At 34.3% G+C, this 25,740-nt stretch overlaps 2 protein-coding genes across 3 annotated transcripts; one reads left to right on the forward strand and one right to left on the reverse strand.

Annotated features, from left to right (window-relative positions):
- Positions 1–20,668: 20,668 nt before the first annotated feature.
- On the forward strand, positions 20,669–21,241 carry LOC112728841 (uncharacterized). Its single transcript, XM_025779149.3, has one exon. The coding sequence runs from the start codon at positions 20,669–20,671 to the stop codon at positions 21,239–21,241; it is 573 nt and encodes a 190-aa protein (XP_025634934.1).
- A 1,117-nt stretch (positions 21,242–22,358) lies between these two features.
- LOC112728842 (uncharacterized) lies at positions 22,359–24,976 on the reverse strand. Of its 2 annotated transcripts, none has more exons than XM_025779151.3 (3): positions 24,028–24,976; positions 23,416–23,912; positions 22,359–22,789 (listed from the first exon to the last, which is right to left on the reverse strand). In XM_025779151.3, exons 1-2 carry the CDS (start codon positions 24,761–24,763, stop codon positions 23,437–23,439), a joined length of 1,212 nt encoding a protein of 403 aa, XP_025634936.1. In that variant the 5' UTR covers positions 24,764–24,976; the 3' UTR covers positions 22,359–22,789; positions 23,416–23,436. The 2 variants fall into 2 exon arrangements, with proteins under 2 accessions (XP_025634936.1, XP_072066429.1); XM_072210328.1 differs by having other exon boundaries at positions 22,359–23,142.
- Positions 24,977–25,740: the final 764 nt, after the last annotated feature.

The raw sequence follows: 25,740 nt of genomic DNA on the forward strand, positions 1-25,740 counted from the left end.
ATAGGACCAATAAGGCCCAAATGAAAAAAAACCAACGTCGAAGGAATAATGACCCAAATATAAAGCTATGAAAGGATAATCAACAATAATTAAATACTCAACTCTACCCGTTGCAAATTTGCAATACCCAAAAAGAGAACACTCTTAACTCTTATGACCAAAAATGAAAAATTACTCTTAAATCTTAATTACAGTAGCAGCTATGGTGCCTTTTAATATGAATTTAGATTCTCTAATTTTTAAATTTTATTTTAAAAAATAAAATATAATTTTTTATTTTAAATAATTTTTTTATGTTTTTTCTTTTTTTACTTATAAAATAAATAATAAAAAATCACATTTTATACTCTCAAATAAAATTTAAAACTTAAAAGATCTAAATTCCTTATTACATTGCGTCTGAATTCGAACTTTTGTCAATAATCAAATAGTAGAGTCAATACGCAGTGTGCTTGAATTTATGATCCATCTCAAATAATAATAATAATAATAATAATAATAATAATAATAATAATAATAATAATAGTAGTAGAATAAATATTTTTGCCACGTCTTCAAAAAATATGGAAATAAAGTTTGACTGAAAAATAAAAAATAAAAAATTATTAAAGTCTAATTCTCTTTTTATTTATCAGATGTAAGTAATTCTTTTTTTTTTACTTTAATTTGTTAAAAGATTGATTCTGTGCTTAGACAATTTTTGTGGAAGAGAAAAGTAGGAGAGCATTGCTTAAGCTGATCAAGTGAAATAACTTTGTCATTTAAAAAAATGAAGGTTTAAAAATTAGAGATACTTAATGTGTAAATTTTGTTTTATTAAAAAAGTTTGTTTACCAATTACTTACTGCATAATAAAGATAAATTTTGGGTAAGGATTATATTAGCAAAATATTTATCTGGGAGTTCTTACTTTTCATCCAATTTTTTTAATAATGTTTCAAGCACTTGGCGAGTAATTTATAAGATAATAAAAAAGCTTCGTGATGGTTTTGGATGGTGTATAGACAGGATGTCTTAATCCTTTGGGTATCATGCTTGGCGACCATCTGGAACACTAGCTCATTTGGTTCCTTTTATGCACATACATTTCTGATTCTCTCTTGAAGTTAGAAGATGTCTGGCACCATGGACATTGGCGGTGGGATATTCTTTGCACAATGATTCCGGAAGAAATTAAACTTGATTTGATGCTATTTGATCCTATCAAGCAGGCAGGAGATAAAACAGGTTGATTCTGAACAAACTCAAATACTCTCACCTACTCGACTAAAAGCGGGTATAAGCAGCTATTGAAGAAGAAATTTGGTTGGAATGATAGTGAAAATTGGCTTTGCCTTTGACGCTTGAGAATAGCGGAGAAGATAAAGTGTCTGCTCTGACTTCGCCTCAACAACGGAGTTCTTACAGCTACTTACATGTTTTAAAGAGGTAGGTCTTGCTACTTCTGATTTTTGTCAGAGATGTTATCTTACTCTAGAGGATATTAACCATTACTTTAGGACTTGCCAAAAAGCTCGTCAGATTTGGATTAGCTTAAACTTGGGAATGACCAATGTGGATTCTGGTTTAGATTTTGTGTTTGAATTCGTTCTAACCTCAACAAAAATGCGCTCCTCTTTGCATCGGCCTTTTGGTGGATTTGGAGGGATAGGAACAATGACATCTTCCATCAATATGATCCATGGAGTAGGAAGAAAATTGTTCACTTGGGTAAACATGCTGCTCGAGATTTCTCCAATGTCATTACCACCCAAAAACATATTCATTCCTCTTTGCAATATAATTGGAAACCACCTTCAATGAATGTCTGTAAAGTGAACTGCGATGCAAGTATTTTTGAAAATGAGCAATTAGTTGGCTTTGGGTGTATTATTAGAGACAGCATGAGAATTTGGATAAAAGGTTGTTCTGCTAGTATATCTCTTTCTAGTGCTCTCTGCTGTGAGTTTCATGCTATTTAGAGAGGGCTTGTCATGACTTGGGATTGTGAGTGCAAAGAGGTCATATGTGAAACTAATAATTTTGATGTGTTTCTTCTTGTTTCGCGAGATACAACCAACATGATTAGGACTAGGGGTGTAATTGGTTCGGTTTGGTTCGGTTTTGGACCGAAAACCAACCGAACCGACCTGATTGGTTGTACATTGATACCAACCATTCGGTTGGCTGCTATTTGAACAACCGAACCGAACCGAACCAACAACGATTTTTTCGGTTTTTCAATCTGTTGTAAAATTTGGTTCGATCTATGATAATTTTTGGTCCGGTTCAGTAATTTACACCCCTAATTAGGACTGACTTTGATCTGTTTGACGACAAAATCAAAGAGATGCTCTAGCATAATTGGACAGTTACGGTAGTACTCATTCAGCGTACAATAAACAGAGCGGCAGATTTAATGGCTAAGACTGCTGCTTTAAACAAGCAGGTGTACTTGGAGTGGTTGCTGCCCTCTAATAGTTTAGACATTATTATTAGAGAGAAGAGCTACTCTTTCTTTTAGATTCTTTTTTTGTGTTTTTTTCAGTCACAAAAAAAAGTCTAAAGATCTATTAATATTATAAATATGAAGTGTATAAAATTAATTCCACACTAAAAAACGAAAAAAAATAAAAAAAATTATAAAATAAAAAACTTATTTATTATCTTAAGATTTTGAGTTTAATTTAGTATTTTTTTATTTTATATATCACACCACACCGTATTCAAAAAGAATATATTTTAATTCAAACCATGAGTTCATGATCCTATATGTTCATACCCTGGTCCAATGATAAGGGCCCAGGTCCAAATAAAGGGCCTGATCCGAAGAATTAAGCCTAGCTAAGCACCGGCCTTCGTATAAGAAGTCGGTACCGCCCACGACCTGCTCTAAAGAAGTCGGGCGCGAGATTAGTTGGCAGATAAACACTCATTCAAATGAGTGATCGTCCCTAAAATCTCTCTAACCGCTTCATCAAGCCATATCTTAACCTCCCTAAGATAATGGGACGGTTAGCACCCTAAAGATATGGCACTACTCCAACGGTGGTTATTGGCTCACCACTATAAATACACTGACACCCCCTCAGGTATCTCTAAGCCCAATACTCTCTAGACCTGCTCACACTCTTGCTAACTTAGGCATCGGAGTGTCTTTGCAGGTACCACCCCCTCTCTCTCCTCGTACGAACAAGTCGGACGGAGTCCCCGAGTTCCACATTCATTCAGAAATCTCCTCCTCCACACCCTTGGGCCAACCCACGCCATCCACTCTATTAATCTCTGGTTACCTACCGTAACATTGGCGCCGTTGCCGGAGACCCGAGAGATCATCCATCGATGGCGGACAGATTCCACGAAGAAGGCCATGTGGAGACAGATTCTGAACAAGAGAATTTGGACACAGGCAATAACAATGCGGACCTCGCCCTCCACCAGGAAGTTGACAATCAGCATAGAGAAGACACCTCCGGAGTAAAGAACCCGAAGGTAAATTCCTCAGAAGGGCGCGAATCAGAAAAAGGAGGACCATCCCATGCAACTGAACTCATGGGACTAATCCACAGCCGCCTGGAACAGTTAGAACACGAGCGGGAGCGGCAAAAGGAAACCGAAAAGAGCCTAAAAGAGGAGATGGAACGACGAAAAGAGTTGGAAAGAAAACTCTTGAAGTTAGAATCCTCCCTCAAAGGTCGTAACTCCCGTGATTAACAAGAAGAGCTGCCTTTAGGTGGGGAGGATCCTTTTAGCGAGGACATAATGAGAGCAAAGGTTCCGAAGAACTTTAAAAGCCCTGACATGGACCTCTACGATGGAACCACGGATCCAAAGCATCACCTGAGTAATTTCAAAAGTCGGATGTATCTAGCCGATGCTTCCGACGCTACGCGATGCAAAGCTTTTCTGACCACTCTATCAAAAGCAGCGATGAAGTGGTTCGACAGCCTCCCCCCGAGGTCGGTTACTAGCTTTGAAGACCTCTCAAGGAAGTTTTTGATGAGGTTCTCAATCCAGAAAGACAAGGTGAAACATGCACCGAGCCTCCTGGGAATAAAACAGGAGGTCGGAGAATCTTTATGAGCCTATGTGGAAAGGTTCAACAAAGCTTGTTTGGAAATCCAAGACCTGCCCACAGAGGCAGTCATAATGGGGTTAGTCAATGGGCTCAGAGAAGGTCCTTTCTCACAGTCCATATCTAAAAGACACCCCGTTTCTCTAAGTGATGTACAAGAAAGAGCTGAAAAGTACATCAATATGGAGGAGAATGCCAAATTAAGAGACCTGAGTTGGCGACTTGGACCCCCTCCCTCAACTAAAGAGAGGGAAAGGGAAGCTAAAAAAAAGGAAGAACTCGGTCTCGAGAGGCCAAGGAAATATCACTCTTATACTCCCCTAAAAATCTCTATAGTGGATGTATACAGAGAGATTTGCAACACTGAAAGATTGCCACCCCCTAGACCCATTAAGAATAAAAAAGGGGGGGAGCCGCAACGATTATTGCGAGTACCATAAAATATATGGTCACTCCACAAACGACTGCTACGACCTCAAGAATGTGATAGAAAAGCTGGCTAGAGAAGGTCGGCTTGATAGATATCTCATAGAAAGGTCGGACAGTCATGGAAAGAGAAAGCGAGATGATATGGATAGAAGAGACCCACCACCGCAGACCCCAGAGAGACATATCCATATGATCTCAGGAGGATTTGCGGGAGGGGGACTCACCAAATCCTCTCGCAAAAGACATCTCAAAAGAGTCTACCAGGTCGGGGAAAAGTCACCCGACCTTCCTACCATTTCATTCACAAAAGAAGATGGGCAAGGAATAATCCCTAGGCACGATGATCCAGTGGTAATAACTATGATCCTAGCAAATGCCCATCTCCACAGAACCCTAGTAGACCAAGGAAGCTCGGCGGACATTCTTTTCAAGCCTGCTTTCGACAAGCTAGGGTTAGATGAGAAAGAGTTAAGAGCCTACCCCGACACCCTATACGGATTAGGGGACACGCCAATAAAACCACTAGGATTTTTGCCCCTTCACACCACTTTTGGAAAAGGGGAAAAATCAAAGACTCTAAGCATAGACTTTATAGTCATCGACGTGGGGTCAGCATATAATGCCCTAATCGGCAGAGCTACCCTTAATCGGCTCGGAGCTGTGGTATCCATTCCCCACCTCTGCATGAAATTCCCGACCTCAGCGGGGATAGCCACGGTAAGGGGAGACCAAAAATTGGCAAGGAAATGCTACAATGAAAGCCTAAATCTGAGAGGAAAGGGCAAAGAAGTTCACACAATAGAGCTCAGCGGCGCAAGGGCCAGAGAAGAGCTGCGACCACAACCGGGAGGAAGAACCGAAGAGATACAGGTCGGTAACGAGGAAGGAAAAAACACTTATATAGGAGCCAACCTAGGGGAAACTCTAAAACAAGGGCTGGTCGAACTCCTAAAAGATAATTCCGACCTCTTCGCCTGGAAGGCCTCTGACATGCCGGGGATTAACCCCGAGCTCATGTCCCACAAGCTCTCGGTCTACCCAGGGTCCCGACCTGTACAACAAAGAAGACGCAAGCTCGGCCCAGAACGAGCCATAATAGTAGAAGAGCAAGTACAGGCGCTCTTGGAAGCCGGCTTTATCAGAGAAGTCAAGTACCCAACATGGCTGGCCAATGTAGTGCTAGTCAAAAAGCAGAATGGCAAATGGAGAATGTGTGTCGACTATACCGACTTAAATAAGGCATGTCCCAAGGACCCTTATCCCTTGCCAAGTATTGATACCCTAGTGGACTCTAGCTCGGGGTACCAATACTTATCGTTCATGGACGCCTACTCGGGATATAATCAAATCCCGATGTACGAGCCAGACCAGGAGAAAACGTCATTCATCACACCCAGAGCTAATTTCTGCTACGTGGTCATGCCATTCGGATTGAAGAATGCAGGAGCCACATATCAAAGGTTGATGAATAAAGTGTTTTCCCCTCACCTAGGGACCCTAATGGAAGTATACGTCGACGACATGCTGGTAAAAACCCAGAAGGAAGTCGACCTCTTGTCAGACCTCTCACAAGTCTTTGATACCATAAGGCTGCATGGGATGAGACTAAATCCCGCAAAATGCGCCTTCGCGGTGGAGGCAGGAAAGTTTCTAGGTTTTATGCTAACACAAAGAGGGATTGAAGCCAATCCCGATAAGTGTAGAGCCATCCTAGAAATGAGAAGTCCGACTTGTTTGAGAGAAGTCCAGCAGCTCAATGGCCGACTTGCAGCCCTCTCCAGATTTTTGCCAGGATCGGCACTAAAATCCCTCCCACTATTTTCTTTATTAAGAAAGGGATGCCAATTCGAATGGACTCCGGAATGCGAGGAGGCGTTCCAAGAGTTCAAAAAGTTTTTAAGCCAACCTCCTATCCTAACCCGACCAGTACCGGGGGAAGACCTCGTTCTGTACTTATCGGTAGCAAACAAGGTTGTCTCGTCAGTCCTGATAAAAGAAGACGAGGTCGGACAACATCCAGTCTACTTCATCAGTAAGGTTCTACAAGGCCCTGAACTAAGGTACCACAAACTAGAAAAGTTTGCCTACACCTTAGTAATAGCCTCACGAAGGCTACGACCTTACTTTCAAACTCACAGAATAAGAGTTCGTACGAACCAACCAATGAAGCAAATCCTCCAAAAGACGGATGTTGCAGGAAGAATGGTCCAATGGGCAATAGAGCTCTCCGAGTTTGATTTGAGATATGAAACTCGGACAGCAATTAAAGCCCAGTGCCTCGCCGACTTCGTAGCAGAATACGCAGGGGATCAAGAGGAAAAACCGACTACATGGGAACTCTATGTAGACGGATCCTCCAACAAAACGGGAAGCGGCGCAGGCATAATATTGGTAGATGAAAGAGGAACCCAGATAGAGGTCTCCTTAAAATTCGAATTTCCGGCTTCAAATAATCAGGCAGAGTATGAAGCCTTGATCGCTGGATTAAAGTTGGCAGAAGAAATCGGTGCTACAAAGGTGATGATATACAGCGACTCACAGGTGGTGACCTCCCAAATAAGCGGAGAATATCAGGCAAAGGACCCTAACATGAAGAGGTACTTGGAAAAAACTTTGGAACACCTTGGGCGCTTTGCAGAAATCGAGGTCAAACACATAACTCAGGATCTAAATAGCAGAGCGGATGCCCTATCCAAGTTAGCAAGTACCAAACCAGGAGGGAACAACAGAAGCCTGATTCAAGAAACCCTCCAAGAGCCCTCGGTAGAAAGAACAGAAGACAAGCAAGAGGTACTTGAGGTAACCGGTCTAGACCTCGGATGGATGAACCCCCTAGTCGAATACATGAAATTCGACATCCTCCCTAAAGAGGAAAAAGAAGCTAAAAAGATCTGAAGGGAAGCACAACACTACACCTTGGTGAGAAATATCCTCTTCAGAAGGGGGATATCGACACCATTGTTAAAATGCGTGCCGACCTCAAGAACCGCTGAAGTATTGGAGGAAGTACATAGTGGGATCTGTGGAAATCATCTCGGAGCAAGGTCACTAGCCAGGAAAGTAATCCGAGCTGGATTCTACTGGCCGACCTTGCAGAAAGACGCCACAGAATTTGTGAAAAAGTGTCAACCATGTCAGATGCATGCAAATTTCCACGTAGCTCCACCAGAAGAGCTCATCAGTATCACTTCTCCATGGCCTTTCGCGAAATGGGGAATGGATTTGTTAGGTCCTTTTCCCCAAGCGCCAGGACAAGTCAAATACCTGATCGTGGGGATAGATTACTTCACAAAGTGGATAGAAGCAGAACCATTGGCCACCATCACCGCTCAAAGAAGTCGCAGGTTCCTCTACAAAAATATCATCACAAGATATGGGATACCTTATTCCATTACTACAAACAATGGAACCCAATTCACCGACGCCACCTTTAGAAGCTTAGTAGCCAGTATGAAAATCAAACATCAGTTCACCTCGGTAGAGCACCCACAAGCCAATGGGCAAGCCGAGGCAGCCAACAAAGTCATACTGGCAGGGCTAAAGAAGAGACTACAGGAAGCAAAAGGAGCTTGGGCTGAAGAGCTCCCTCAGGTGCTATGGGCTTACAGGACAACTCCCCAATCCGCCACGGGAGAAACACCTTTCCAACTAGTCTATGGCGTAGAAGCCATGATACCAATAGAAATCAATGAGTAAAGCCCAAGGGTAGTTCTCCATGACGAGGTCGGAAACGTACGGGGGACACAAAGAGGAGCTCGACTTACTCCCCGAAGTCCGAGAAGATGTCCAGATAAGAGAAGCAGCCTTGAAATAAAGGATGACTACAAGGTACAACAAAAAAGTCATTCGAAGAACATTCGCCCCTGATGACTTGGTCTTAATCAGAAACGACATTGGAGTCAACAAATCAGGAGAAGGAAAGCTCGCCGCAAATTGGAAGGGACCATACAAAGTCAATGAAGTTTTAGGAAAAGGTTATTATAAAGTAACCGACCTGAACGGCACTGAATTACCAAGGTCGTGGCATGCTTGTAATATGAAAAGGTACTACAGTTAAAAGCGAACTCTACTTCCTGATGTACTCTTTTCCCAACTTCATGATTTTTTCCCAAAAGGGTTTTTTCTGAAGAAGGGTTTTTAACGAGGCATCATAGTAGAGGCTAAGGGAAGATAGGCTATAAAAACCCTTAGTAGCAAGAAGGTACCTCCCCAATAAATAAAGATCTTTTTTCATCTACAATATCTCTTATAAAATCCTTTTTATTTTTTATAAGTCTTTCTACGAAACGCACCGACTTAAGCTCGAAAAAACGTGAAAATCCCATGAACCGACCTAGATGGTCGTCAGGATAAAACGACGAGGTACAAGTCGGTGTAAAGAGGTTATAAAAGTTGAACGTGAAAACTCGGGAACAATCCGACTCACAAGTCGAAATGAGAACCTGAGTAGAAAAACTCGGAAATACTCCGACCCGTAAATCGGAGCGAAGAACCGAGTATAAGAGAAACGTATCGCAAAAATAACCTAAGTCATAAGAACTCGCTAAAACAAAGTTGAGTATAGGGGATAACAAAAAGAGATTGGAAAACCTAGGAAAGGTTTAAAGACTGTCCCAAAGGTCCTTAAACAAGAAGCTCAGAAAAACAAACAAGCCAAAAGGGAAGGTTTGCAAAAGATCAAGGGAACATCAAAAAACCAAAAAGCATGCACGCATAAGGTAATCTAAACCCTTATCCCAAAAGGGTATCCATTTTGTTAACTCAAAAACCCTCGTCAAAAAAGGGGTACTTTTTAAATATTTTGTTTACGGCCTGGGAAGGCCAGAAGAAATTGTTCAAACTGCACAACTAAGAATAAATAAATAAAGAGTTTAAAAATGGGGGGCCCACAGGCCGGACCCCCAAATAGCCAAAGATCATTTTTTCACAGCAGACGGGTTACCACCACCAGAATCGGGAGGAGCGCCACCAGAAGCATCCATGGGAGATGAAGAGATCGGAGGGACCGTTGAAGTACTCGGAGCATCTTTAGAGCGAGGAGGAGACTCAATAATCCTCTGCCCCCGAGTCTTCAACTCTGATTCAGACGGGGGCAGGAGGATCTACGATGGCACCATCAATGACAACTTTGTCAGGATGTAAAGGAGAAAGATCCAAGTCGGGAGCAATAACCCTGACCTGCTCCAGGAAGATCCTCCAAGACTCCTCGGCACCATCGGCAATAGAATCCTCCAACTCCTCATATGCCTTCCGAGAATTCAACAGGTCAGTCTTCACAGACACAAGATCCTTGAATAAGCTTTGATAGCTGGCCTGCGCTGTTTTCCTTAGATCCATCTCCATGTTGCATTGGGCCTACAAAGCCTTCCCTTTCTCCCGGAGGGTATCTCTCTCCTCCCTTAGCTTGGCAATTTCCTTCCTCAACTCTCCCTCATGCTCTTGATATGCACGAAGCCTTCCCTCCAGCTCCTCGACCCTCGAGGTCGTCCCTAAAGAGCTGAGAGGGGCCCTTTCGAAGATATCCAAGAGCTTGCCACAGACCCCCGCCGCTTTGAGGCTCTCCTCGATCATAGTGGTAAGGTGGCCCCGAACAGATATATCATCCATGCCTATACGGGCATGAGGATAGATATTCTTTCGGACGAATGCAAGAGCATCCGCTTTAACCTCCCCAGAAGAGCCAGACTCTAAGGTCTTGCGCTTCTTGGGATTAGGAGAAGGTCGGACGACGGAGGGCGGCTGAGAGGGAGCTGAAGAAGAAATCACCATGGGATTGGAAAGAGTCCCAACGTTCCGAGGAGGAGGAGGAGGAGAGATAACTCTGGCACCACCAGACCGAGCGCGAGACTTAGCTTTAGCCTCCTGGACCCTCTGAAAAGATTCTTGAGCGTTTGTCTTTGCCATTTCTGAAAAAGAAAACAATTGCTAAAAAATCAAACAAGTCGGAATGATCAGTTAACAAGTCGAAAATTTAACAGACCAGAAAAAACTACCTAGCTGTGATTGGACAAAGGTCGGAGACCCTTGAAAAAAATTTTTAGTGTCCAAATATGGGGCCCTCCCCCACACTTCTCGGAGGAACCCCACGACGGCAGCCTCTACTTCATCCAGGTCATCCAGACCATATTTCTCGCAAGGGGAGGCCTCCAGCCAGTATAAAGGAAAGCGAGGAAAAGAATTATCATCCAGAAAAAAGGGGTGATGACCCTCTACAGTTTGCACTTTGAAAAAGAAATTTTTAAAGTCATGAAAAGATTCATCAAAAAGGGTAAAAATCCTCCGACCTTGTATGGCTCGGAAGGAAACCCATTGTTGTTTATTATTCAGCCCACTAAAAGGCTTGGTCATATGAAAAAGATGGAAAAATATTTTCAAAGACGTCGGGAAATCCAGAGCATGGCTAATAAATTGGTAAATTTTCAAGAAACCCCAGGAGTTGGGATGAAGCTGGGTAGGGGCAACCCGACAATGCTGCAAAACAGATATTTCAAAATCCGAAAAGGGCAGAAAGACGCCCAGACGGGTGATCATGCACTCATACATAAAGAAGAAATGGGGAGCCGTTTCGTTGGCTCTCCCATGACAAACTCGGTCCTCTGAACCGGGAACAAGCAACTCATATTTGGGCTCATCCTCATCCGAAGTACAGAGCCGGTGGTGGGTGCGAAGATGAGTAATAAACTCCGCATCAACCAACGGCTCCTCCCCCAGAACAGTAACGTCAACCCAATCTACGGAGGCCATTTTCTTTCTCTAAGAAAAATGAGGAAACCTACAAAGGGAAAAAAGAAAAGGAAAAAATCAAAAACAAAGGTCTCTAGAGAGGAGAAAAAGGAACCAGGCACAAGTCTACAAACCTATTTCTCTACAAAGTAAAGCCATACGAAAAGTGCGAAGAAGGAGAAAGAAACTAACCTCTTTCTGGGAATGAAGGTAGGAAGAAGCAAAAGTCTCCGGAGCACGAGAACGTAGTACGAGTGAGTACGGCACGAACAAAGAAAGAAGAAGTTTGAAAGATTGCAGAAACGGAAAAAGGAAAGAGAGGGAAAGTATTTATAAACATGCTAAGGGGCATAATGGTAAAAACGAAGCAGTCATTAATGAGAGTGCACCGTTACCAAAGCCATCAATCCCTAAGTGCATCCCTAACGGACACGACGCTTGAATAGACGTAACTGTCAGAAACCAAAGGTCGCGAAGATCACGTCGGTTTAAAAACCCGTGAAAGTCGGCTACGAACCCGAGTTAAATACTTGAACCCAGACCCTAAAAGAGATCTTGGGCTCAAGTAGGGGCACTGTTCATACCCTGGTCCAATGATAAGGGCCCAGGTCCAAATAAAGGGCCTGATCCGAAGAATTAAGCCTAGCTAAGCACCGGCCTTCGTATAAGAAGTCGGTACCGCCCACGACCTGCTCTAAAGAAGTCGGGCACGAGATTAGTTGGCAGATAAACACTCATTCAAATGAGTGACCGTCCCTAAAATCTCTCTAACCGCTTCATCAAGCCATATCTTAACCTCCCTAAGATAATGGGATGGTTAGCACCCTAAAGATATGGCACTACTCCAACGGTGGTTATTGGCTCACCACTATAAATACACTGACACCCCCTCAGGTATCTCTAAGCCCAATACTCTCTAGACCTGCTCACACTCTTGCTAACTTAGGCATCGGAGTGTCTTTGCAGGTACCACCCCCTCTCTCTCCTCGTACGAACAAGTCGGACGGAGTCCCCGAGTTCCACATTCATTCAGAAATCTCCTCCTCCACACCCTTGGGCCAACCCACGCCATCCACTCTATTAATCTCTGGTTACCTACCGTAACACTATATATCTTCAAAAGTGTTTCATTCCAAGTTCCAACCGGCCAAGAATTAAAGAAAGGTTCTGGAATTTTTTTTTTTCAAAACGCAATTATGGCACATGATGACTATTTATAGAGAACTATCTATATTTGCATTAGATTTTTGTTTACTTCTATGGGTAAACGTGCTTTGGCGACTGGCGTTTATGCCGAAAGCTAACTAAAAGCCAAGATGATATGAAGAAAATCTACAATGTTTAATAGGACTACAATACTATATATGTTTCATGACTGATAGAACAATAGTATATATATATTGAGTATAAAGTATTTTTCTATCATATTATATGTAAATAAAAAATTAATCACTAATTAGTCATCGCATATAAAAATATATATTTGATATTTTATAAAAAAAATCATTTATACTGTTATAATATTTGATTATTATTTTACTATATATATGATACATTTAATTATTTTAATGACTGATTATTTAGTTAAAATGTGTTAATAAATATAAAAAAACCAAGTTAGCATATATATATTGAGTATAAAATGATGCGGAATTATATTTTCTTATTATGATAATACAAATAATACAATCCTTGAAACATCGAACGATATGGAATAACACATGTTACAAATAATATATACAATACCTTCACAAATTTTAGTTTTCGTGTTATTATTTAATTTATCATCTTCTTGTGTATACAAGTATCAAAACATAAATAGTGTTTTTACTTTTTAAATCTTGAATTTCATAAGCATTTTCCCCTTTTTTGAAACAAGATTATTTTGAACAATATAAACGAATTTAAATACATAACTAAATATCTTTCTTCATATATAGATATTCATATTCAGATTATCTTGAATGTTAATTTTAATTTCAATTTCATTTTAAATTTTATTATAAAATGATCACACATAAATTTTTGTTAAACTATATATCATAAATAGTAATTTAAAATTAAAAATAAAATTTATTCTTTCAATACTTAATCTTAATTTTGTTAAAATTTTATATTACTTTTAATTATTTTATCAACATAATTATACGAATGACAAAATTTTATTGGTTCTTTATCAAAATAATACTGTATCTCTAAGGTGATACTGATTCCATTTCATCAGTAAATTTCAATGTAAATTTTAATTCTACAATTAATTTATTTTATTAAAATATAAAAAATAATACTCTAAAAATATTCTATTGCAAATGCTCTCATGTTTATATTCAATTAAGAATTCTAATGCATTAAAACAAACCCTATTAAAATAACAAAAATATTTGACAACCAAAATAAATTAATTAAAAACAAGCAAAACTTATCTTATTTAGTATTTATTAATTATTATAATAATTAATAAATATTAAATAAGATATTTTTTTTGTTTGCTTAGTGTTACTGTTAAAATAAAAATAAATAAATAAGTTTGAAGATGCAACAATGGGGTGGTGGCCGTCCAACCATTGAAATGCAAGTGTCAACATCTTGCAATGGTCTCCTTTAGTTACCACTTACCATACACTTCTTCAAAATCATTTTTAACACTTATTAAATGATTAAAATGGTTTAGTTTGATTTTTATTTGACCAAATATTTCGGATTTGAGTATATGAATAATGAAAACTAACACTACTAGATATTTACATATGGAGTTCCTTGTTAAAAGAACATATAAAATTAGTGTGGTTCTTAAAATATTTTTAACTTGAGTTTAATGATTGAAATATATACACATATAGGGAATCAATTTAGTATTTACTATTTAGTGTATTTAATCAATTAATATATTCATGAAAGTAAATGACTATTAAATTAGATAGCAGCCATATATATCTTTTAATAAGAACTAAAGTAACAATAATATACTCACAGACGTATATTTTTCAAGAAATAAATTGATTTTAAATTTTATACAAGATAAATTTGTTTCATATGTATGTACTTTTTTAAACTAAATAGTTAGTTTAGTTAAAATTTAATCAATCATCATATATATATATATATATATATATATATATATATATATATATATATATATATATATATATAAGCCGCTATTAAATTTATTATTCGTATAAAATATATAATAAAATATAAAATATATATTAAAAATTATGTGAATCAATACATATATTTATACATATAAGATATATAGTCATTATTAATATTTGTTGTAAATATGATATTTTTAAATTCAATATATAGTACTATTAAAATTTTGTTAGATAAGAAAAATAGAAAATTGAGGAAATGTTGGCGGAAAAATACCAAGCTTAGTTGGTCAATTATGCGCATGTATGAATAATGGAAGAAGACTAGAAGAGTGTAGTTTTTTTTTTATGACTTTAAGAGTAAGAAAGGAACAGTTTTCTAGATTGATGGTGGAGTTAATTACACGAAAATGGATTCTCTCCCGTTTTTTTGACATTTAAAGAAATAAAGTGTGATATCTTATCTTTAATTTTATAAGTGAGATAAAAAATAAATATAAGAGAGAGAATAATAAAGAATTAGATTTAACATTAGACATTATCCAATTTTTTTTACTGAAAAAGATCCATTCCTAATTACACCCACTAATAATGTTTGTGTTCTTCAATGTCCAAAGTGATTAACAAGAAAAAAAAAACAGAATCTTTCCTCATTGAGACAAAGGGATGCTTACATTACAAATTAAAACAGCAGCAAAGAGCCAAATTTGTTGAAGAAAGTCAAGAAACTCATCCTTGCATGCATGTACTGCTATGCTCCACAACCTAGCTAGCTTCTGCTTGGTTTAATTTACATAAATAATAACAATAATAATAAGATTAATATAATAAATAAGTACTGAAAAGTTTTGCAATGAGGAATTTGTAACTCATTATTGAAAAAAAAAAACATAATTTCTTGAAAGATTGTAGTAATAAATATACAATTTTGTTACGTTACTAACAATATTTCTGTCAACTTCTGTAAACTCTTATTTATAACTATGTTTAATAGAAGTGTCTTTATAGATGTGTCTAATAAAAATAAATTTTTTTATAATTGTGTCTAATAAAATTGTCTTTATAAATGTATTTTTTGAATGTGTCTCTTTATATATGTATTTAAAATATAATAATTAATTATTATTAAAAATAAGTTGACAAATAATATATTACCCTATACTTTTCCCTAAATATTTAGATCTCTAACGAAATGAGATAGAATATTCACGTAAGGATATAACTTGTCTAGCATTGTAAAATTTTAAGAATTTTTAAGTATAATGCTAAAATTTTTCAGAGATATATTTGATATTTTTTTAAAAAAACTATAAATCCATACAATTAAAAAAAATATATTTATCCTATTACTCTAATAATAATAATAATAATAATAATAATAATAATAATAATAATAATAATAATAATAATAATAATTTTCATTCTCCTTCGTTCCATTTTATATGCATGTCCCTTACACGAAAATAAAATGTGTTTTGTAAAAATGACTTTAATTCGTGAGATTCTTAAGCAAAACGAAAAGAATTTTGATCTTACACTAACTTCTCTCATATTTGCATAGGACCAAAAAATATTATATTTTTTATATTCAATTTTTAAAAACATAGAAACAAAGTAGCAAAATATTTTTTTAAATAAAAAAATTAAAATAAAAATAAAATAGATTGTTCTCAGATTTTTCAACTTAAGCCAGCAAGTTCCTACACCTCCACTCCACTAATAACTGAGAAAACAGCATGCGAGTTGACAATGCAAACACTAATTATTAATTAATCAATTTTGTCATGGTGCTGCTCTATCTTTGAATTATGATCTTACTTTATATAAATGCTACTTTTAGAAAATTAAGGTCTCAAGCTTCTGGTTCTTTGAACTATATTATTATTCCTACATTAATTATATCATCATGCATATGTAAAATTGGTTGTTCAAGACATAGATATAATTAAGTTTCAAAATTGGATCATTTATTTAGTTCATAATATATATCTTTCATTGTAGGGGTTAAATTTGTTTATCCGGCCGTTTTATCTGTTATTTTTATATTTTATAACAAATCTATTAATAATTTTTTTTTAAGGTGATATTATTCTTCATATGATTCTAACCATGCACAATATACAATAAAATATTAATACAATAAATAAGTTATTGAAAAATGATGTATGTGAATATTTTGATAAATATTTTTTATAATCAACTATCTATTTTGAATTCCTTAATACATGTGCAAATATAGCAGTTAAATAGCATATATTATACCCACCGGTATTAATAAGTTCGACAAAGATTAATTTTATATTTTAAAAATTAAAAGTGATTAGTATATAGTTGATAATAAAGAATATATATATATATATATATAGAGACTCATAATTCACAAAATTGAGAATTAGGGTTACTTTATTTAATGATATGAAAATATTTGTGTAATTAAGCACTCAATAAACAAACCTAAATATACATCGTAATTAAACTTAAAAGAATAACAACAATATATTAATATCTAATAGTATTTATTTTTAGAAATTAAAATTAAAATTGAGAGACTTAAATTTAATATTATGTTTAATAATCAAAGACTTAAACTAAAATCTTAGCCTCGAAATATAAAATTTTAATTATTTTCCGTATTTCCAAAAAGTAAAAAGAAAAAACTCAAATTTTTTAAAATTAAAATTAAAATTTTAATAATATTTTTTAATAATAAAAAATATTTTAATAAATAATTTTATTTTTTATATTTATTTTAAACCAAATAAAATACTAAAATATAATTTAATTTTATATATTTTATTTTAAATATAATATAAAAACTTAATTTAGTATAAATATCTTGATTTTTATCTTTTATTCTTTGTGTTAGCTTTTAATCTTAATCTCACTGAGTGAGGATGCTATTGTATCACACCCACGTGATGACGTTAAGGACTTAGTTCCATTCCAAATCCCAAAAAAATAAAAAATAAAAAAGAAATGATCAATATGCTGAATGATGATTTGTTACTATCTAAACAAATAAAGAGTGAATATGCACATCAATAGCCGCAATGTAACTTTTTTTTCTGTGTTCAAACTTTGAATTCTCATATCCTCCTGAAAACCACACCTTTTAATTTGCACATGAATTTACATGTTTACAAGTACTGACATTAAAAGTGTGTTTTTCTCATTTTGTTGTCATATATATAATTTTCATGTAAAGTTGATTTCATATAAATAACTAGTCATATATTATTTTATCAGCAAAAAATAATTAATTTTTAAGTTTATTTTTATAAAAATTATTTAAATATATGAATTTAATTAAATAATTATATAAAACTTTTTACATTATATATATATATATATATATATATATATATATATATATATATATATGCATTTTTTTTCTCTAACAATTATGATTCAAAAATAGTCGTGTTAGAGAATACAATGTGTACAATAGACTATTAAGTTACATCTCACTTATTTTGGATTCACCAATGATTGAATTATTGACTTTTTGAATCTATAGTTCTAATACCATATCATGATATCATTCATCCCAAAAACTCTAACTAATGGAAAAAAATAACACTAATGATTATATATCTAATAATTCCTAAACTTCTATTGTACACATTGTACAAATATTCCATTGACTCCTCGTACTTTTTCTTCGAAAATGTTAGAATATAATTAGGATCAATTAAGATCAATTAGTATTATTTAGTATATCTGAATATTTATTATAGAATATTATATCTTTATTATTACAATTCTCTTAGTACCTATAAATACCCTTTTATATTGTATCATTATAAATAATTTGAATAAACAACTTAGATATACTTAATAATACACAAATCTTTTCTTCAATTTAATCTCTTATTTCTAACAGAAAATAAGTAATCCGTACTCACAAAAAGGGAAGATAATGAGGAGGAGGACAAGTTGTGACATGCTTAGCATTAGTGGCCAACCATAATTAAATTTTTTTTAGTGCATTGGTTATATTTTGATGTAACACAAACATCATAAGAAACACAAGGATACTAGCAAATAGTCAATGTGGCATGGGATTTGTTCCGTTCATAAGGATCTGTGATGAAAAAATTTTATACTAACCTCTTTTTGTTTTTATTTTTTTTTTAAGTAAAACAACCTTTTAGTATTTGTACTTTTTTGTAAAAGAAAAAAAATCAAAATATCAAAATTTTAATAAAAATTGGAAATAATAATTATAAAAAAATAATTTTTAAGTTCTTTAGATATATATAAAATAAGAATTTAATTTTAATGCACTAAAATCTGATAATGTAAAATATATTTTACACAGATGTTTAATTATATTTGTTATTTAAATGATCATTTATGCAGTTAATAAAAAAATTATTATTTTTGTTAATTAAATTATATAATTAAGTCCATGTATAAAACTATTTAATTAAATTATATAAAACAATTCGAATTATGACATCTCTTTTTTGAAAATTCGAAACAAATACACCATAATTGATAATACCATGATGGTTAAAAAGAGAAATTAATTTAAATATTGCAATATCATCTTATTAAATACTATTTTATATATATATATATATATATATATATATATATATATATATATATATATATATAAGACTTTTGAGATAATAGATACGTAAATATCAATCATTTTTACTAATATTTTTTTTTTGTGACTTAAAAGAAAATAAACAAAAACTAAGAGAGAGAAAAAAAGAAAAAAAACATGAAACTGCTTAAGAAAGGCAGTCCCACTGAATACTATTTTCAAATTTTTTCCAAGGCAATGGAAGCTCCACTTGGGGAGAAATGGTCTCCGTTGCAGTATTTGTCATAATGTCTGCTACTGTATTTGCATCTCTTAAGATCAACTGAAGATCTGTATTTGCATCTCTTAAGATCAACCGAAGATCAGCACGTCATTTCCAAGACATGATATCTCAAATTTTTAACACCAAAGAATCAATAAACCCAGAGCAATCTTGTAAATTATTGACAATAATAAAAGCCTCCACACAATCTGTCTCACATATAATATCTCTTTGTCCCGAATCCCATACTAAAAGAAAGCCTCTCCAAATATTTATCAATAAACAAGCAACCTGTTTTACTATTTTATCAAAATTAAATAATAAAAATCATGGTAATTGGCGAATAAGAAGGAACAAAATTTAAGTTTTTCTTTCTTTTTTTTAATCACTGAAAAATAAAAAAAAAAACAATTTTTTTCCTAAAAAATAGTCAAGCACGTGGGCTTTTAATGGGCCTACTTGATCCTTCCAACACGGTCTTGTTGGGTATAATCTTTCAGTGTCATAGTGGGCCCACCTTGGACCATTTCGGTAATAATCCACTGCTAGCTCCACAACCACCCTGGGCATGATGAGTCACCGAGTCATTGACTCAACTCAACGAGTTGACTCACTCCCAAAACCCAACCATCACTCATTTATGAACTTAAAGAAAATTGAGATTTTACTAAAAATAAAAAATATAAATTAAATACATCAAATATAAAATCGTAACAAGATTTAAATCATAAAATTGTTTCACCTGTTACAAATTTTATAAAATATATTAATTCATTTAAAATTGTAACTTCGAAATATTTTAAATTGTTTAAAACTCAAAAGTGCATGATGTTTTAACGCTTCTCAAATCTCAGTGGCAAAGCTATATGGAGGAGAATAATCTAGAGGGTAATTAACTAATTATTGGCTAAAAATTCATTTACAAAAGTACTCTACATTATTTAATTATAAAACATAGAATAATGATCATTCATACTACTTTATATGTAGAACATATTTCAATAAATGTCTAAGATGTCTCAATCTTAAATAATAATTGAGAGAAAAGAAAATTAAAATTAAAATATACGCTCAATTAAAGCTCAAAAAACTTGACAAATGTTTTAAAAAATATGCAAGTAAAAATTTAAGCTCTAACAATTAAACAACTTATATATATGCTATTCAAATCATCTATAGTTTAAAAAAAACGAACTTAATTATAACAATATGCCATGAATAAGATCTTTTAGAAAAAAATACACACACATACTTTAATAATAATAATAATAATAATAATAATAATAATAATAATAATAATAATAATGGATATTATATATTTTGCTAACTACCATAAAAGGACAAAATAGGCATATTGTGTAATATTGGTAACATTTTGGGGGCATTATTCACAACCATTACGTTTAAATAGATGCTCCATAGAAGCCTCCTCCCACTACTTTTTCATTCATATATTTCTCAAAACTTGTTCTAACTCTTATAATAAGCTCCATATATATTACTATATACTAAGATTTTATTAGCTAAGTTCACCGAAGATTTATAAAGCTATGGGAAATTGCTTAGTTCTTCATCATCATGAGAACAATATGGTAAGAGTAATGAAGAGTGATGGGAAAATTCTAGAGTTCAAAGCTCCCATTAAGGTGCACCAAGTTCTAGCACAATTTTCAGGCTATCATGCAATATCAAATTCACTACAATCCATTCATCATCTTCACCCTAATACCAAACTTCTCAAAGGTCAGATATTCTACCTTGTGCCTATGTCGCCGTCGCTGTCGCCGTCGCCGAAGTCTAGTAGCAAGAAGAAGAAGAAGGTGAGATTTGCTGAACAAGAAGTAGTAGTGGAAGGAAAAGGTGCAAAGGAAAATATTAATACTAATGATGATGATAATAATAATAATAATAATGGAGTGGTTAGGATCAAAATTGTTATAAGTAAGCAACAACTTCATGATATGATGATGCAAAAGGGAGAGATTATTTCGGTTGATGAATTATTATCTTTGGTGGATCATGGTGAAAATAGTAATGGTGAAGAATGTGATGATGATAATAATAATAATGATGGTTCTATAGGGTGGAAACCATGCTTAGAAAGTATACCCGAATTATGTTAATAATTTGGGAAGTTAGATCTTATTATAAGAATATATATAATTCTTATACTTTGTAGTTAGACATTATTCACTAGGTAATATTTTATTGGGTTACTTCAAATTTTTTTTTTTTGAGAAAATACCCATGTAATTTTTATTATCATAAGTGTATGTCTAAATATAAAGTATTAAATTTGCATGAATACAAAGGAAATTTCTATATATGTTATGTAGGTCTTTAATAAGGTTTCTTTCCTTTTCTTAGTTTTCTTATGTTTGAATTTTAATAAAATATAAATAATTATATTTACCAATGCATCAAAAAAGATAATTTTGTTTGTCAAGTTCTGTTAATTGTGTTTGACATTCTGTAAAAGTTGGTGGAAATTAATTTAATTCTAAGATTTAAATAATACAAATAAAATTGAATCAATTTCACTTCCAGTTATTCCAAATGCAATACAATTTTCTTAGAAATAAGAAGAGTAGAGTAGTTTAGTCCAATTTTAGAATTAATTTCTCCTTATATATAATAAGAGAATTAATCAAATCCTAGATAAAATTTTGTAACAAAATCATTGAAACTTTTTTTCTTTTATCCAAATTCATAAGTTTAAATGTGAAAATTTATTTAATCTAACAAAAAATTTGAAGTGAAAACTCTAGATTGCAAGAATTTATTCAATGTAAAATCTTATTTAGAAATAGTAAAACTATAAAAAGTTAATTAACATTGCTTGAACTATAAGTTGCTCTAGATTCATCAAACCCTTGGAAATTTTCAGCATGATAAGCATGTTTGAGGGGGAAAAAATGATTGTCATGGTGTTTATTATTGCTTTTCACCTCACTAATAATGGTAGTGGTACCAATACAATTTTTACAATGATTATATTACCAGCATTTGATAAATAATTTGATTAGCCAAGTCAAAAAGCGTTCATAGTCCACAAGAGAGTATTCCACTTCTATCATTTACATTATTATCACCACTAACTACTGCCATAAGATAATTATTAGAAAATTGAAATTTTCTTTAAAAAAAAAAAACTAAAACAAATCTCCTAAAATCACACCAAACAAGAACTAACCTTTTTCTTTTTGAATTTATAATTTATATTAATAAGAAAACACTTAATTTCACTAGAATTATATCATCAGTTTACCATTTAAATACAATAATGTCATTACACTCTATCATATATGTGTAAATCTCATTCAACACATCATCAAAACGCAAATAAATAACTATTGTGGGAAATTATGATCATATAATGAAAAAAAAGTTAAAAAAACATCACCAAATAGAAGGTTACAAACACGAGAGAAACAATTTCAAGAAGTCCAAGTTCACCAGACCCTAAACTTAAAACAAGTCTCAAATCATAATGTAATTACTATGGAGGCTTGTTGCTGGGTATGCCAAGCTACAACATCTTTATAAACCATGTTTCCCCCAAAAATGTCCAATGCACTTCCCACGGTGACATCCACGCGCTCCATCCCCGCCATCTTTAACCTCTCTAAATAGTCCATTACAGTCACACCCCCAGCATATGTAACAGGAATCTGATTATGGAAATCAGATTTTAGAATTAAGACACAAAATTGTTAAATGTTTGTTAGAATTTAAGAGAAAAAGGCGCACGCACACGCTAGCACACACAAATCCTATATTTATGGTTATAATTCAGACGACTGAACAACCTTAATGCAAGCTAAGACTTCAATATGCAAGGATAAAGTCAAGGCAGCTTAAGAAAGTTACCAACCAGTTTGAACAGGTTTTGCCTTTTGATGTGATACATATTTTAAACCCTCCAAATATTTTTAGATTTCAGTCCTTGATGCTGCAAGTTCAACAAATTCAAACGGCGACAAGATGGTAGGACCTCATTTGAACAGCAAGCTTTGAGTGGGAACTATCACAGTCAAAAATATCAAAGATGACATTCCATATATTCCAAACTAACAATCAAATCACCAGGAAGAACCTTCATAAACTCATGCATTGGCAAACTTATTCACAGCAGCCGAATATGTGTGTTATTGTGTATTGGGCAAACAGAATTACAGTACAAAATGGTCAAGCACAAAAGCATTCACATTTCACAGCCAACCAATCAATATAAATAATAAAGCCGCTTTAGGGAACATAAGAAAATGATGACAAAAACATAGGCAAGGATTATTACCTTTTCGAAATTCAAATGTGCCTATTTGACCTCCTGGGCATTCTCTTCTTCCCACTGGATGCCAGGGAAAATAAAGACAGCATACAAATCATCTCTTATTCCCCAACTCGAGACCTCCATTCTGTACATGTGCATGCTAAGGACCTTCCAATCTAAGAACTCACACTCCGTTGGGGGCCTCACAGACCTACGGAGGACCCGGGAGGGATGGTTGACAAACTTCTTTGGAACAACCTGAAGAACCAACACAAAGAGGACCTGGTCCTCTTTTTCTTCCTTTGCAGAGCCAGGTACCATAACAATAAACTTGCCTTTGCCATCAAGATCAACAAGCACAGGCGTTTTCTCATAATACAAGGACGGCATTCTATCTAAGCAGCCTTCAAGCCTTTGGAAGAAAAGGACACCCAATTCATCCACCTGGAATGCATATATCACTTTTTTCCCTCCAATGCGTTCGCATGAAAGTGCCAGGTATTTGCCAGGATCAACCAAATCTGTAACAATATACCAATAACAGAATGATGAAGGGTGAAGAGTGAAAATTGCATATTTTACAATAAGACAAAGAAAATCATGTGCAATGCACACTTGGAGAGTAATTATGAATACCTGGAATATGCACCCTTGGAAAAAAGAACCGACGCTGGTCATCGGATGCCAGTGGGACACAAAAAGAACGCGTAAAACTATTGTCACCCTCACTCGTTGTCCAATGTAGGTTATGGGTGTCATAAGAGAAGACGACAACTCTTCCATCTTCGAAACAGAGTCGGATGTATAGCTTACCATAGAAGTCGAACCATGAACTGTGATCAATTCTGGAATGGTAGCCAGGAAGATCAGGAGCATCAGGCAAGTGTTCCCAAACCTTGGTCCCAGAGCGTAGAACCCAAAAATTCTGAGCATCATTGTCGGGTAGGAAACCACCGCGACCACACATCAACATAAAATAATAATCACTTTCGATTTTGTGAAGAGTAGAGAACCCGGAAACAGATAACTCTGGAGCATCATCGATTGATTTCGACTCCTCTAACTCCTTCTTGTCAAGGTCTAGTTCGTAGACTTTATTGCAAGGAGTATAGTAAGCACCATCAAAATAATAACCATAGCTGGACATATATTTGAGACCTCCAACGAGATGAATCTTGGAATCCAACTCTAAAGCGAACGTGCGGCCAAGTGGAAGATCCATGCTGAAATCGAAGGGTAACGGAGGTAGATTTTCCCAATCCACAGCCTCCTTCTCGGGTGTTATCAGTTTCATGAGGTCGATGCCGCATATCTTTGTACGCATTAGCACCATAAGGTATCGTTGATTCTTCTCCGGCACCATCCCTTCCATCTCAGCGAGAAAAGGGGACAAACCCTAGCAATGAGTAAATTGTTGAAGCAGCTAATACTGGAACGGAACGGAAAGCAATCCAGGTGGATCGATGACTACGTAGTGGCATGAAGTAGCGGGTTTAATATGATTTCGGATCCATCCCTAAAAAGTCAACAAGTCTATTTTTGGTAGAACCAAAATAATTCGAAATAAATTGGACTAAATCGGATCGATTTGATATAAAACTTGTATATACATATTTATAAATTTTATATATTAAAATAATAAAATTTTGTTTTTAAAAATTGAATTTAATAAAAATTATATTATATTTATACTAAAATAAATTATTTTAATACAAAAATAATAACATATAATATAAAAAATATTAATTAAAATATAAAAGTATAATATCACATTAATACTTTTTACTTTAAAATATATATTTTTATTATTTAAAATAATTTTGGACCGAACCGAATAATTTAAAACATAACCCAAATTTGAGCTGAAAGTAACATCTGGTAAAAATAACAAGTTCAAACCTCATCAAAATATGTCTTGGGTCTCGCTCAGATTCCGAGTCAGACTGGGTCTTTAACACTCTTAGGATAAAGTATATCACAGAAAATAATTAGTTCTGCCAACTTAGTTACAAGGGAAGATAATGTTGGGTATATTAATATCAGAAGATGACAAAATTTTATATTAGTGTAGTGGTTTTAAGGTACCATTAGATTTTTTTAGAGAGATATTTATCCTCACACTTAGTTGTTATAGGGTTGATAACAATACTCTAGAAACCTAAGAACTTTTTAATTAGCAATAATAAAAAATTTTCAACTCTCTTGAACAAAGAAAATTTCTTAATAGTTAACTATAATATACACTTAGTACTTCATTTTCTGAAATAGTGGACAATGACTTATTTATACATATTACACGTAGTAATTATGATTAGTTACGTATACAAATAGTTGTGTCTTTTCTATTGC

This window comes from Arachis hypogaea, chromosome 12 (assembly GCF_003086295.3).
Source record: "Arachis hypogaea cultivar Tifrunner chromosome 12, arahy.Tifrunner.gnm2.J5K5, whole genome shotgun sequence".
Taxonomy (NCBI): domain Eukaryota; kingdom Viridiplantae; phylum Streptophyta; class Magnoliopsida; order Fabales; family Fabaceae; genus Arachis; species Arachis hypogaea.

Bases quoted from the DNA above. Each gene is read 5' to 3' on its own strand.
- LOC112728841 (XM_025779149.3), top strand. From the start codon at position 20,669: ATGGGAAATTGCTTAGTTCTTCATCATCATGAGAACAATATGGTAAGA.
- LOC112728842 (XM_025779151.3), bottom strand. From the start codon at position 24,763: ATGGAAGGGATGGTGCCGGAGAAGAATCAACGATACCTTATGGTGCTA. The intron at 23,913-24,027 runs GTATTCATAATT...ATATTGTTACAG, and splicing joins TCCAAGGGTGCATATTCCAG to ATTTGGTTGATCCTGGCAAA.